Below are 14854 nucleotides of genomic sequence, written 5' to 3' on the forward strand. Positions count from 1 at the left end.
AAGGCACTGTAAGAAGTAATTAACTTTTAATTTATTTCTTCCTGAGAGGAGGAAGATAGGCCTCGTTGGTCCCGTGAGCCCTCAGGCATAGGGCATGGCGAACACAGACTAGTCAGACCTCGGACACCATGTTTATTTTTGTCCCCTGTCATTTTTAAATCCGTACGATTTTCTGTATTTTTTTTTTTCCCCGAGGTTTGGCCTGTACAAAGGCAAAGATGAAAAAAACCGTAGTGTTTTTGTTCTCTTTGTGAACAGCAGAAAAGTGATACAAAGACTTGCTGGTTTCAGGAAGTCTGAACTTGAGAATATGATAAATCTGAACCGGCTTGTGTCACAGCTACCCTTTTTTCACCCCTGGGTTGTGTTGTCGGAACTTTTAGTAACTCTGCAGCGTTACTTGGTTATTTTTAGTGGTGACGTAGTATATACAGCGGAAGAATCTCGTCAGAAGCTGGGCAGACTCTGATGGAGGGAGCTCAAAGCCCGCCAGTCGTATGGATTCCGTAGTCCTTGGGCAGTATTTATGTTTCCTGTGGACGAAGAGAGCAGCAGATACGTGGGGGTTTAGAACAATTTTTCTTTGGATTAAGATCAAAACTTCAGGGCTTTAAATAAATCCCCCGTTCAATAGAAGTGTTCCACATAACTATCTTTTTGGATTCAGACTTTAGTACAGTCCCAAGTACTCAGAGGTGCTCACACAGACAATTCCCTTTGCTAAGTGTTTTGCCCTTCCCCGTTGTAGGAGCTGTCTCTGTTGATTTATGGTCTTGACTTATGAGCAACATCTTGGAAAAATTGCTTGTTCTCTAACTGTTACTTCTGCTTATTTCCTAGAATGGTGAGAACTTTTGCATTCTGGATGAGCAAAGGTTTGCCAAGGAGCTACTCCCCAAGTACTTCAAACATAACAATATCTCCAGCTTCATACGACAGCTTAACATGTGTAAGCATCAGCTGTTCTTACGTATTCTTTCTGCCAGGTTCGTTGCTACTTGGCATTGATTTGAATTTCTTTAAACAAACCAATTGACCTGGCATCGTTCATTCCTGAAAACCTGAATTCTGGTCTTGAGTTTGCTTTGCAAAAGAAAAGAATGACAGTAGAGCTTGGCTTAGTCTTTGTTTTCTGTGTTTCAGCTCTGAGTCCGTTTGAACAATGACCATAAAAATATTGTTTCCTGTGCTGGTACCTAAAGCTTGGGTAGAGGTCACTGGGATCCAGTGGTAGTGTTAATGGTAACAGCAAACTTATGCGTACCCAGAGGAACAAAGGGCATATCTACGCCCATGCATCTAGCATGTGAAAAAAATTGCCGAGATCATGCTGTTGCCTGCATTGCTGTGTTGAAACAAGATTAGTCATGCTGATGGATCGAGCTGGACTAAGTTTCTCATTATGTTTTCTGTGCTCGACTTGTGAGCATCGCGTAGCATCCATTGTACAACGCACATACAACTTGTACAGGCAAAGAAGCTGGAGTGAGGTGGTAAATCACAGATATAGTACAATGTGCAGGGCTGTGACACACAGCAGAAATAGTTGTTTCGCAGCAGATAGCTTATGGGCTGAGTGAAGGTACAAACTGCGTTGGAGATGGCTGCCTTATTTAGAATTTCCATTTGGAGTCAGGGGGAGGAACTGTCTATCCTTGCTCAGGAGTTTTGTCTGGTCTCTCTAGCTGATACCTGTTTAGATTTTGTCAGAGGTGGGAGAGAAAGCATACATTTAGCCTCTTGACACAGGGTAGACGCTGCTGTTTGTTAGGTGTTGAGACTCCATCACTTGAGCATCAGAGGATAGTGCAAACAAACAGTTGTCAGTTGCCTTGTAGCAAGGGTAAATGCTAAAATGTAAATATTCCTGCAAAGACATGCAATGCGATGGCAGCCTCCTTTTCCTGCTGGACCTATCCTAGCTTCGAGTAAAGCTTTCTAATGATACTGTTGTTGGGCCGCAGTGAAACTGGAATATGTTAACTATGTTAAAAACTTGAACGCGGAGAGATATGGATTGGTCTGTCAACTGTATTTTGAATCTACCCTGTGGTACTTGAAGCTGTGATGGAAACAGAGCTGGCAGTGTCTTATTTCATGCAGGTAATCTGGTATAGAGAAAGTACTCTGCATGCCTGTGTTTGCATAGGCTGAGAACTAATTTCTCTTCCTTGCTTTATTCTGTAACCCTGGTGGTACACGACAGCATCTGCTTTGATACGTAGTTGCCTGGGATTATAGACAGGAAAGGGAAGGTGCACCATTCCACTGCTTCCACTGGGACAAGATTTTATTCAAGATGTCCTAATAAATCTGATTTCTAACTAACTTCCATGATTATTTGGACATCACTGTCTTGCTTGCAGACACTAGCTGGCCTCTGCCGTGCATGCTGTTCATACAGCCTGCAAGGTCATTTGATGGTATCGTGGACGTGTTCTCTAGCTGTGAAGATCGAAGCAGTCAGATCATTGAGCACCAAAGAAAAGCAGCTTTGGCTGTTTTTTATAGTTTCTGCTCCCAGTAACTGTAGTGCTGTAGGTATCTCAGTAGCTTTGGCACTTTCTTTAGCTGTGTGTTGTAACAGTCAGCTTTGCACTGAAAGAAATGGCTTTGTTAATACCTCTTCACAGATGGTTTCAGGAAGGTGATTGCTCTGGAGAATGGCATGATTGCAGCAGAGAAAAGTTCAGTCATTGAGTTCCAGCACCCTTTCTTCAAGCAAGGGAAGGCACATTTGCTGGAAAACATCAAACGCAAGGTACAGTCTAAGCATGTATTTACTTTACTTTGTTATGAAAAGTAGCTTATCAAGAGCGTGTCTGGGGGTTGCAAACGCTTTACAGCCAACAAATTCCATGGGAACCAAGGTTGTGCATCATGATGCAAGCCTTTGTAACTCCCTCCTGAATGCCAGGCTAATGCTTGGCTTGGCTTCTTCGTGCCAGCTCTTAGACAAAACACACCCTGCTGTTTAGCAACGCACCGGAGGAGAACCACATTCTTCATAGCCATCAAACTAGAGCTCTTTTTCCACAGAGAGTTCATATACCTGATTGCAGCTTAGCGTGGTCTTCAATTCTGCCAGCACAGCGGAGTTGGAAAGAGTCACAAAGTGAAAGAAGTAAGGGGAAATACATTCCCATTTGGTGCTCATTGAAAATTAGCAAGGGCATCAGTAATCAGTTCATTTGGGTGAGTGTGCATAAATTCCATTGTTCCTCCAAAACTACATTGCCACTAAGGTACATCTTTATTAGTGCTTTCCAGTTTTCTTTTGTACATTCAGGCCTTGTCTGACCTGTTTCTGCACAGATATTTATCCTCTATTGGCACATTACAACCTATAATATCCTGGCTGCCAGAGAAAGAAGAGTATCGTGATACGTCATGTTGACATTTGAACTGCAGAATCTTTTCTTTAGAATGTCATAATGTGGTAGCTACATTGCCCAAGTTAATAAAAGTGCAGGGTAGGCTTGAGAGTGACAATTGTGTTTTGATCGATTCTTTACTGAGCTGTCTCTGCTCAGAATCACAATTGATTAAATATAGTCATACAGTTGCTTCTCTGACTCAGGCCTGTGCTCTTCCCAGATGCTGTAATTGCTAACTTGGCTTGGCTTGCACGCCTCGCTTGCTGGTATGTTGGGGCAGTCAGCTGATGAGGTTATGTATGGCACCATGTGTCCCAGGAGTGTTGCACTGTGGGATTCACAGGGAGTGTTGCGAGCGACCTTGAACAACATAGCCTTGAAGGAAATAGTCTGAGAAAGCAAGTAACGAAGCAAGCGCAGAAAGGGAGCTGAAGATAAAAATGTTTTGAAGCACAGCTGTGAGACCCAAACTAGAAGATGTATGTCTTGATTAACAGCACCAATTAAAAGCTTAGCCACGGCGCGTGGACAGCAGGGGTTAACCAATCCATGAACAAACTAGAGCGCATGGACAGCTAGTGAATCTATATAAGCACAAACTTGTAAACAATAAAGGTCTTTGCTTTTACCCGCGCCAGAGTCCGTGAATCAATCCCTACATTGCACTGGGTGGAGTATTCTAGATGGAAAGACAAAAGCTGTAGTTCGTGCCAAGGACATTAATGTGAAACTATTGAATAGGTTGGTGAAACATATTCTTTGTTGCACAGGAAATGTTAGTGATTTTTTCCAAAAAGTCTGTTAGTTTTTCCTGCTCTTTTACTGTCTGGAATGGAGTCATATTTCAGTAATTGCTATAAAATGGATTTCAAGCCTCTAACAGGAATGCAGGTCTGAATGCAGGTCTTCCTTTATTTACTCCCTTTTACTGTTGGCTCTGCCGGTGTGCTTCAGTCTTGACACCCTTATTATCTAGTTAGAGACTCTGGAGAGAGCAGTTCCTTGCACTGGGGCAGAATGTTTTAGTTTGGCCCTTTTTTTAGAGCCAGGCTGACTGCATTTGGAATTTCCACCTGCTGTCTGCATCTTTTGGGTGATTTCCCCATGGAGAGGTGGTATGTCGAAGAGAAATCATACAGCCATGAATTTCATTTGGGGTACAGCTCGTGTACCTTAACATAAGGTATTACCTGCAATGAATAGTGAAGCATCTAAAAATGTAGACAGAGATCAGAACTGTCAGGCCATTCAGCCCATCCTTTGTAACACTGGATTATGTTAAGAAAGTAGTTAGTGATTACTATTCTGTTATTACATAACAATTATGTTCTGTTTCATCATGAAGTGATGGGATGTTATTTTATAGCACCGTAGGTCCGTTTCTGGCCATCCCATTCTCCTTTGAACAACCTGCATGGAAGTTACCTAGCACTCCAGCATGCCAATCCCAGATACTTTGACCTCCCCCTTGGGATTTAGTAGAATAATAAGAAGAACGATAGCCTGCTGTAGGTTGGAAGGGACATCTGGTGGTTACCTGGTGCAACTCCATTTGGTTCCGTTATGGTCAGTATTTGGCTCAATGATTTTTACAATTATGCCCACAAAACCTGGACATGTCATTCAGACCTGTCTTTTTCAAAATCCTGAGGTGGTTGTTAGCCATCAGTGCCACCACCGCAGAGAGAGTTGCTGAAGGAATTGGAAAATTTTGAATGTGGAAGTGTGGGGAGAAGAGAGTGAGCTTTTCGCTTTCTGGTGACTCTTCCACCATTATTTGAAGAGATGGCGTGCATGGATTCTGCTGCTGGCAGAAGAGCAGTTTGAACTCTGACTTTCTGGAGACAGGTCTCCGTAATTTTGGAATGTCACTGAACAGAGAGGTAATAGGGGAAACACCAATATGGCAATTTGCAATTCAGGTGGTGTGGGACAAATTTTCAAACTGGGTAGGATGCATCTAATTAGACACCTCCCCCACCCCGCGCCCAGTAACTTGATGGAAATTTGTTACTCCTGTGCTGGCAGGTTTCCCCACACCTAAAAGGAATATGATCTTGTTCTTCCTCCACTATCATTTGTTTTGGTTTTTGCTGGTCTCTTTGACACTAGAGGGCAAGCTGTCACCAAATCTGTAGGAGAACCCCCACGGGAAGGCCATTTTCAATCAGCGGTAGGTTTTTATCATGAACTACAATGATGAATCTACTGTCTACACGTACAAAGTGCTAATCCGACGTTGTCATTGACATCTTGTTTTTTTCATACAGTGTAGACTGTCCTAAGGAATGTCTTCTGTAGCAATTGCGGTGTTTTGTGATACATAAGAATTACAGTGTTACCTAATCTTTTAATGGTGTTTGAACCTGTTCTTGTCGTGGTTTAACCCCAGCCAGCGACCAAGTACCAGGCAGCTGCTCACTCACTCCTCCCCTCGGTACCCCCCAGTGGGATGGGGAGGAGAATCAGAAAAAGGTAAAACCCGTGGGTTGAGATAAGAACAGTTTAATAATTGAAATAAAATATAATCATCATAATAATGATGATTGTAATGAAAAGGGAGATAACAAAGAGAGAGAGAGAGGAATAAAACCCACAAAAGACAAGTGATGTACAACACAGTTGCTCACCACCCGCTGACCGATGCCCAGCCCGTCCCCGAGCAGTGATCGGCCTCTCCCGGCCAACTCCCTCCAGTTTCTATACTGGGCATGATGTTCTATGGTATAGAATATCCCTTTGGCTGGTTCAGGTCAGCTGTCCTGGCCGTGCTCCCTCCCACCTTCTTGTGCACCTCCTCCCTGGCAGAGCATAGGAAACTGAAAAGTCCTTGACTTCGGGTAAGCACTGCTTAGCAACAACTGAAACATCAGTGTGTTATCAACATTATTCTGTACTAAATCCAAAAAACACAGCACTGTACCAGCTGAAACCAGGACGCTTCTACAGACTAACTGTACTGTTGCTGTAGAAAGGAGTATGCAAGGCGCTGTTCGTAGTAAAGCATGTGTAACCTGGTCCTATTTTAGGTATCTGCAGTAAGAACTGAGGATCTCAAGGTCTGTACGGAGGATTTGCACAAAGTACTCTCTGAAGTCCAGGAAATGAGAGAGCAGCAGAACAACATGGATGTCAGGCTGGCTAACATGAAGAGGTAGACTCCATGTGTTTCAGAGGCGCTTATACATTGAATGGTGCCTATATCTAATGGAGCTTGACTCTAAATGTGGGTTTCATTTGAACTGGAAACAGGTGAAGCTATATTTTTTTTCTAAGAATCCTCATTCTACCCCACACAACATTCTAAATCTTGTTTGCTTTTATAATTCAGTTACAGACCAGAGATTAAGACTGGGAGTTCCTTGACTATCTTGAGATTTCATTTTGGTTGCCATCACCTGTAGTAGGTTTTTAGGGTGATCAAAGCATTTCCTTTTCTAAACACAAAACAAAGTTAGATGCAGTGAGGGAGAATTAGTCTTTGGTTTTCTTTCTAATTGGAAGTGGACTTTGCACATCCTCATCTCTGTTCCCTCAGACCCTTTTTGTATAGGCACTGGTAATTCATTCAGGTCATTGGTGTGCGAGCAGGTATTGACCAAAGTTCAGGATATACCTTCACTCCACTTCCTCTGTTCCTTTTAAAAAAAAAAAAAGCAAACAAAAAAAAAAAACCCGTCAAACACAAACTCTGAAACTATTCTGTGGTTGCGTGTGGTACACTCAGCCTGTTTCCAAACACCATGTCTGTATTCTAAGGCTTTGAGGCTTTGAAGGAATACTTCAGGTCAAGATTATTGGTGGAGCAGCAGAGGATGAGAATGTCCTTATTAGTGAGTGTTTGGTCCTGCCTGATGGAAAACGGAGTTAATTTAACCCAGAGTTTATACTAGTGGATTGGATTAACTGATGGTTAGTTATCCACAGAAGGAATGTTGCCATTGGTCCTACAAGGTACTGTGAAAGTTTGAAAGCTGTAAAACTAAAGCATATAAAGTAAACTCTGTTCACCCTCTGTCTTCTGATTTATTCTGCATTGCAGAGAAAATAAGGCCCTGTGGAAAGAAGTGGCAGTTCTAAGGCAGAAGCACAGTCAACAACAGAAGCTGCTGTCTAAGGTACCATTGCAGCATCTTCAGTGCTACCATCCTTATTCCTGCCTCTGTGATACTTGATGGCATTCTTTGCTTATGTAGAATGACAAATGACACAGAGCTGAACAGCCTATATTAAACAGCATAAAGAAAATGTTCACAGTTCCTGAGTGTCCCAGAAGTAGCACAGCAAAGAACCACCAGCAAAATACTGAGGAAAAATCGTAGTAAAAAGGATTTCAATGTGTTTGAAATCTCAGTGAATCTTATTTGGAGAGAAATCAGTAAATCGAGCTGACCTGGGGTAAACGTGGGGCTGCAGGCAGTGCATGGTAACAGAGCCTAAACCAAGAGATTGCAGGCACGTGGAATGGAGTCTGTGAAAGATCTTGGACCAAGACAGACTTAGACCACTCAAGGAGTCAACTTGGAACCCAGAAACTATAGGAGCTTTTGCACTGGAACAAATTTTTCCTGGTTTATTCCTCAGCTGTTTCTGGTCTGGAATCCTCTAGTGACTTTGTGGTGTTATATTACATTAAAAAAACCCAACAAACTAAACAAACAAACAAAAACCAAACGAAAAACAACTGTCCGAGTGGGATAATTTTGCAATGCCATTCGTAACTAGCATTTTGGTTTTTAAGACATAAACACAAATGGATTTTTAATTTACCTATTAATTTCAATCACATAAATACATAATTTTATAGTAAAATCTGAATTAATAGTTTAATGTTAGGATTGCTATGCTGACCACTTGTTTTTGGGTTTTTGTTTTTCCTTTTTAGATTCTTCAATTTATACTAAGTCTGATGCGAGGAAATTATATTGTTGGGGTCAAAAGAAAAAGGTAATTGCTGGATAGGTCACAAATCAGTGTCAGATGTGAATTACAGGGATAAATCAGCTTCTAGAAGCAAGATACTTTTCTTAAAGTGTATGAAGAATATTTTTATCACTTTTATATTCCAACTTGAGAAAGCTGATGGAAGTTGAATAAAGCGTGAAATAAAGATTTCCTCTTCTTTATTGCTACAAAAATAGGTGGGAAGAGAATATTCTATACATTTTAAATTTCAAAGGGCACAGTTACCAGAAATGGTAACTCTTTCAAAATGTGCAAATGTGACTGACTTATTCAAAACAAAAAGCATGTTTAGAATGCAAGCTGTCTGCAGTACGCTTACTAAAAAACGTTTCCAAAAGCCAGTTTTCTTACAAGTGGAAGAATGACTGTTCTTACCATTACTGCATGTATTTGGCATTGCTACAGCTTTTTACTGCAGAACTATACACTAAAGCTGTATTTTGTCTCAGGTCTCTAACGGATGCTGCAGGCGCTTCACCTTCCAAATACAGTCGTCAGTATGTTCGCATACCTGTGGAGAGTGGCCAAGCAGTAAGTCTTCCCAGGAGAGAGACAATGGGTTGGACAGGATGATATACAGTGATCTCAGAGTCTTCTTTATAACTATTAATACCCTAATCTTATAATCAGGTGCACTCTGTTTTGACATGGGCAGATTTAAAGCATTGCTCTCTCTGTAAAATCATGCAAATCAGTACAACTAGTCAAAGGTGAAATGTGAACAGGAAAGAGAAGCTGCAAGAAGAATGGAGCTTCAACATCGAAAAAGTCAGACCTTTTGATTTACTCATTCTATTTGCTGTATCCTGCAGATGGCTTTTTCTGAACATAGTGCGGATGATGAGGATGGAAATGGTACAGGTCTCATCATTCGAGATATCACTGATACCCTGGAAAATGCCACTGATGGTCTCCTTGCTGTGGCACACACAAGTGGCAGAGCCAGGTACGTTTAAAGGATGTGGAAGTATTTATGCTTAGGTTGTTAACCAGGTAGTTATGTAGTATAAGCGATGCATAGGAATTCTGAGAAATAGCCTCTCTGAATTTTTACACTATTTGTGCATGACAGACCTGTTTGTAGGCTGTCTTTTTTACAGCATGTAGCGTTGGTCGTGGTCAGCAAAGCTTCTTGAGAGCTCATGTCTCTTCAAGAGTGCCTGAAGGCCTATCGAGGTGATTGGCAGTTGAAGTTTAATTTGCCGAGGCTTTTCTGTCTGTTCAACAAATAAGCACAAACTTAACTTTTCGACTGAACAGGGACCTGAATGCATATATAGGCTACTCATAAACAATCCAAAATGTATATAGGTTACTAATAAACAAACCAAGATGTATAGTTTTATCTCCAGTTTCAGTATTACTCTCGCTAATATTGTGCTAAGCACAACTAAAGGGAAGTTATTCTTTTATGTGGCATCAGATTCTTGTGAAAACCCATTTAGTTGTTAACATCCAGAGTGAAATATGGACCAGTTTGGAATCTTCTGTTTCCAGAGACGCAGTGTTAAGAGTTTCCCTCCTGCCTAATTTCCATACGCTCTTTTGCCACTTTTGGCCTGGCAAAATGGGGTGTTTTGCTCTGATACACGCTGTCTGCATAAGCTGTGATAAAAGATTCTTTATCTGCCTTTAGGAAGGCACTGTTCTTCTTTTTCTTTGTTTGAACCCTTGACTGGCTTGACCTTATTAGGTATTAAGATTTGAGATACTAAATTTGAAATGAGTAGTAATAGACTTGATGAATTCTCCTGTGTGTTGTTTCTCTTTGGGTCATATTTTAGAGACACACCGGCAGGTCTGAATCCTGACTTATCTCTTTGTCAAGTATCGCAGCCAAATGAGTTAAATTGTGCAGAACCTATCCCACCAGTTCATATAAATGATATCAACAAATCCACTGAAGTAGGAAATGTTGCCGTGGAACTCCATACTGCACAACCTAATGCTCCAGAAGACCCCGCGTCAGTAATTGACTCCATCTTGAACGAGAACAGCTCCGGAAACCAAAATGATCCTTTACTGGACAGGTATTAGCTTGTTTCTGGAAACTGTTACGCTGTCATCATCTTGTGGGATCTTGTCAAACTCTAGAGGATGTGTTTAGCAGAACAGAGTGAATTAGCTTTTTAAATGTCGTTGATGAACTGAATTTTCTGCCCCTTTGTTCGCAGGTCTTGAAAAAGACAGGTGTTAGCATCATACACTAAAAGCAGGGCAAGTTCATCCGTCACATCTCTGGTAATGAGCATGCCTGACTTCTGATGTGCCAGTCTGAGGACTGGTGAGGTCAGTTGGTCACATCAGCCCTTGTCTCGCCGGCTACCGGCACTGCCCAGTGCTGCCAAACGGCAGGGTAAGGGTAGTGGTTTCAGGAGGGCACCGTGTGCTGCTTTGTTTCTGAGAACTGGATATGGATTTCTATCGGTGGTAGTCTGACGTTGTTTCACTGTTGCTTCCTTTCTCTGCCCTTTGTTTTTGCAAAGGTTCATTTCCGTTGTGCGTTGTCAGATCAGACTCGCCCCGGGATCAGTGTCACACGGGCTGTGGTTTCACACTCGGCAGCGCTGCTGCTTTAGCAGTTCCCAGCTCTGCACTGACCCCCAAGCTTTATCAGTGCCATCATTTGTGGGGCTGCAGGGCGAGCCGCAACAAGGAACAAACTTGAGTTCTTTCTCCCGACAGCTCTTCTGCTGTAGTAAACTGCAGGTCAGAAGTACTGCGATGATGTGTCACAGCACTCGGTGTAATCCGAAGGCTCGGTAGTATCTTACCTTGTTGGCACTGCAACGCGTGGGGCAGTGCCTTGGAACCGGCTGCCGCTTGTAGCCGAGTGTTCCAGTACAGGAGATAGCTTGCAGCACAGCGAGAAGTTCAGTGCTGGTGCCGTGCGTGCGTGCAGCTTCCTTTCCACATCCTTCACTGTCCCTTGAATCCTGCCCACTGTCCTTGGAAACGCGTACGATTTAGCAGCAATCTGATATTTCAAAATAGGTAGCGCTCCTTCAGGAACAGGTTATTTCCAGCCCTTTGTTTGTCATTTATTGTTCCCAGGTGAAAGCCATCAGACCTTAGTTTAAACAGGTGTTGGTATATAGGCTGGGATCTGAGAACATTCAAAAGATATTAAAATGAAGGAGGGAGTAGTTATGGAAAGAGGAAGTGCTTTTTGATACAATAGCTATTATTATAGTTGCTGTTCACATATTCTTCCTTGTACCTGTCCTTCCAAGAGCTGGACCATGAAAAGTGATATAGGAATGTGGTTTCATTCATTTGGCAATACCTGGATTGTGAGCAACCTACCTTGTGGTGCAAAAGAAGGTCCTAACTGCCAGCTGTTTCTTACAGCACTAAGTAATTTTGTCTTTTTAGAGAAGAAATTCAGGATTTTCTTAATTGCATTGATGCCAGCCTGGAAGAGCTTCAAGCAATGTTATCTGGGAAGCAGTATAACTTTGGTTCTGAAGCTTTCAGCGATGTGAGTGTCTTTTCACTTTTTCTGATTTCTGAAAAATACTGATTAGGTTGCATTGAGAAATTTTACTGGTTTATTCCGTGTTGTAATGGGCAAGAGGGGGGAAAATCCTGAAAAGCAAATAGTTATGGATAGAATGATACATAGTCATTCGAAGAGTCTAACAGTGTACAAGGTAGCATTGAGAGCCTTTTTTAGGTCCTACAGGATTTTCCTTTTAAAAAGGAACGGGGGGGTGGTGCCGGAAATGGGACTCGCTTCTCCTTCTCAAGCCTTTGTCACATATCATCACATCCTGCTTATCTGTTTAATTATGCACTATGATATGGAATGAAACTTGGCCATATACCTGGAATCACTGGGAAATAGGGTGTCCTTGTCTTCTGCTGTGACCTCAGTTTACTGCCACAGGTTAGAAGGATATTGCTGTAGGCCTGTGGAGGAGCCACCGTCCGTGTGCTTCGGTGGATGGGGTGGTGGTCTGGATCCTGCTGTCCTTCCAGGACCTCTCTGAAGTTTTCTTTTAAGGACCTTATTAGGTGACATATAGCCTGGTTTTATTTTCAGACACTTAATCCTGAGCTGCCAGCCCTGGATATGAGCTTGATGGAAACTTCCCCTGGTATGGAAAACGTAAGAGTAAGATTTACTTCTATGATGGGGAGGGTTAATACAATGTTGAGAGCTCAGCTTTGACTGCTACCCTCAGTTTGAGGGTAGGGACTGGATTGATAGCACAGGATGAAACTGCTGTTTTATCTAGTCCTGCTGACTTAATGTTTTCAGTTATCACTGTTGGCATATATGAATTTAAGAGGGTTCTCAAAAGAACTTCAAGTCTTATGTTCTTACCTGCAGTAATACACTCAGTGCGCTGATTTGAAGTGCCACTTTGCTTTGAATGACATGTTCTTTGCTTTCTGAATGTGCCTGAGAACAGAAGGAAGAGGGAAACAAGCTGGCATCTGTTGAATCAGCAGTCTGTATTGAGGAATTTTTTTTTTATTCCTGTCTATTACTTCTGTACCTTCTGTTTAGAATGAGAAGACTAGAAAATCTTGTCTTTTTTTGCTCTTTGTGTGTGAGAACAGTTTCTTGGCTTGTTTCTCCTAGCCTCAGGGATTCCTATAATGTCTTTTAGCCAAGGAATAACTAGGTCTGGGGTTATAGTTCAGATGAGATTGTGTGTCTTCAATCTGTCTGAAGACTGAAGGAAAAGTACTAAATGAAAAATATAATGCAATATACTGTATTTATTCTGAACATGGCTGTATGGAATTTCCTCAGAGGACCTACAAAAGTTCAGTGCAAATTTACTTCTCTCAGTCCAGTTCCTAAGGTTGACTCATGTTAAAAAAACCCTTGCAAGTGTCATTTATTTTGTAGCCCTGAAATAATATTTAAACTAGGACTTCGCAGTCATAAGAGCTTAGGCTACAACTGAGGTAAAATGCAGCTGTGTTCAAGCAGTGCTTGCAAAATGTAATTATATTGATAAAATTGCGTTTAACAGTGTTATTCCAACAAGACAGGCCATAATAAAGCCTCTGGTTTGGAAGGTAAAAAAAAATTTGCTAGTCAGAAGCTTGTTTGGCTTTAGTTAAATTTGTCTGTATTTCACCGTGCTCCTGTTTGCTGTCCCTCATGTGCAACAATGGCTCATTGGGCAACTGTTTCATTTCTCTTCCCTCCTCCTTTCACCTTTAATTTTGTTAACCAGTCTGTGAAGGCTTGGATTTTGTTGTTAAGCATTCTGTCTTACTCTCTGTCCGCTTTACTTCAGGTGGCAAACTTGGCAGAGAGCACTGAAGCTCTGGGAGCGAGTGAGAGAGAAACAGCAGGAAGCAAAGGTGGGCAGGAAGGAACACTGGGAGCTGTGACAGCTCCAAACTCTTCCAAAACTGTGTATTGAAACGGAATTTTTGTAGCCTGTGATATGGTTTATCTCCTTCTTTGGTCTGGGCTTCAAACTTTTGTGAAGACGGGGATGTTTCACTGATCTCAATGAAGCTGTGCCTCAATCTTAAGAGGCCCCATCCTATGCCCCATGTTGGTGTTAACCGTTTCCTTTTTCTTATACATGACGGAGTGCCACAATAGGGAGCAGAACTGTAAATGTCCTTGTGGAAGCATCTCCTATATGGGCTACGACCCCCACAGATGCAGTGCTACTCATTTTAGTACTTCAGTGCTGCCATTATATGCCATTTGTATTAGGGGCTTTGAGTGTGCTACAGATACTGATCTTAGCAGACACAGGAGCTTTAGCTCCCCTCTTGCAGCTGTGGATGTAGTCTGCCAGAGCTCAGCTGTATGGTTTTCCATACATGTATGGTAAGCCAAGCTTTGAAGCAGCTTCTCCCCTTTTCCTTGTCTTGAATAAGAGCCTTTGCTTATGTGACACAGGAGCGTAGAGTTTAAACTGTTTGTTTTCCCTCAGATATGCAACTGATACAGTATAGGGCCAATCCTCTGCTTTCGTTATTTGAAGAACTACCTTCAGGCGAAGCTGCAGGGAAGACAGAGGATCCGAAAGACCTTCTACTGCCCGCCCTGGAGGAGAAACCTGCTCTTCATCCTCCGTCAGGTAGTGGAACTGTCTTACCGCCAGCAGCTCCGGCAAGCCAGGCTGAGCCTCTGGATGCTCTGGGACTGGGCGATCCACCTCTCCTCCCAGAAGATGGGAATGGAGAGTATAAACTGTTCCCGCTCTTGCTTCTCAGTCCTGTTGCTAACTTCATAGAAGAGGCCTCTGAGATAGAAACTTCTTGAACTCACGTAACATCTGTCACTGGCTTAGTGATGTCAAACAGACTACGAAGACGTGGATCAGCAAGAAGTTTGACCTCTCTCTTCACCTGCTTCCTGGGCGTCATATTCTGTATAGACAAAAGAAAGTTCTCTTTCTACAGCAAAGAGCACACCTGGAAAACTGAAAAGAAGGTTAAAACAAGAGTTGGTGGGAGTGAAGGCACTGGGCCGGGAGGAAGAACAACCTCCCAGTAAACATACCGCAACATATTCTGTAACTTTT

The 14854-nt window shown here is 42.3% G+C and overlaps 1 protein-coding gene across 1 annotated transcript; it reads left to right on the top strand.

Annotated features, from left to right (window-relative positions):
* Positions 1-840: 840 nt before the first annotated feature.
* LOC104159593 (heat shock factor protein 3-like) lies at positions 841-14592 on the top strand (the record flags this gene model as incomplete). Its single annotated transcript, XM_009697544.1, has 12 exons — positions 841-949; positions 2634-2761; positions 6407-6531; positions 7420-7495; positions 8263-8324; positions 8792-8873; positions 9155-9288; positions 10127-10372; positions 11718-11823; positions 12388-12453; positions 13604-13670; positions 14261-14592. Coding segments are annotated over 12 exons (1533 nt in total), but the record flags the coding sequence as incomplete, so codon positions are not given.
* Between the last annotated feature and the right edge of the window lie 262 nt (positions 14593-14854).

This window comes from Cariama cristata, unplaced genomic scaffold (assembly GCF_000690535.1).
Source record: "Cariama cristata isolate BGI_N322 unplaced genomic scaffold, ASM69053v1 scaffold18040, whole genome shotgun sequence".
NCBI classification, from domain to species: domain Eukaryota; kingdom Metazoa; phylum Chordata; class Aves; order Cariamiformes; family Cariamidae; genus Cariama; species Cariama cristata.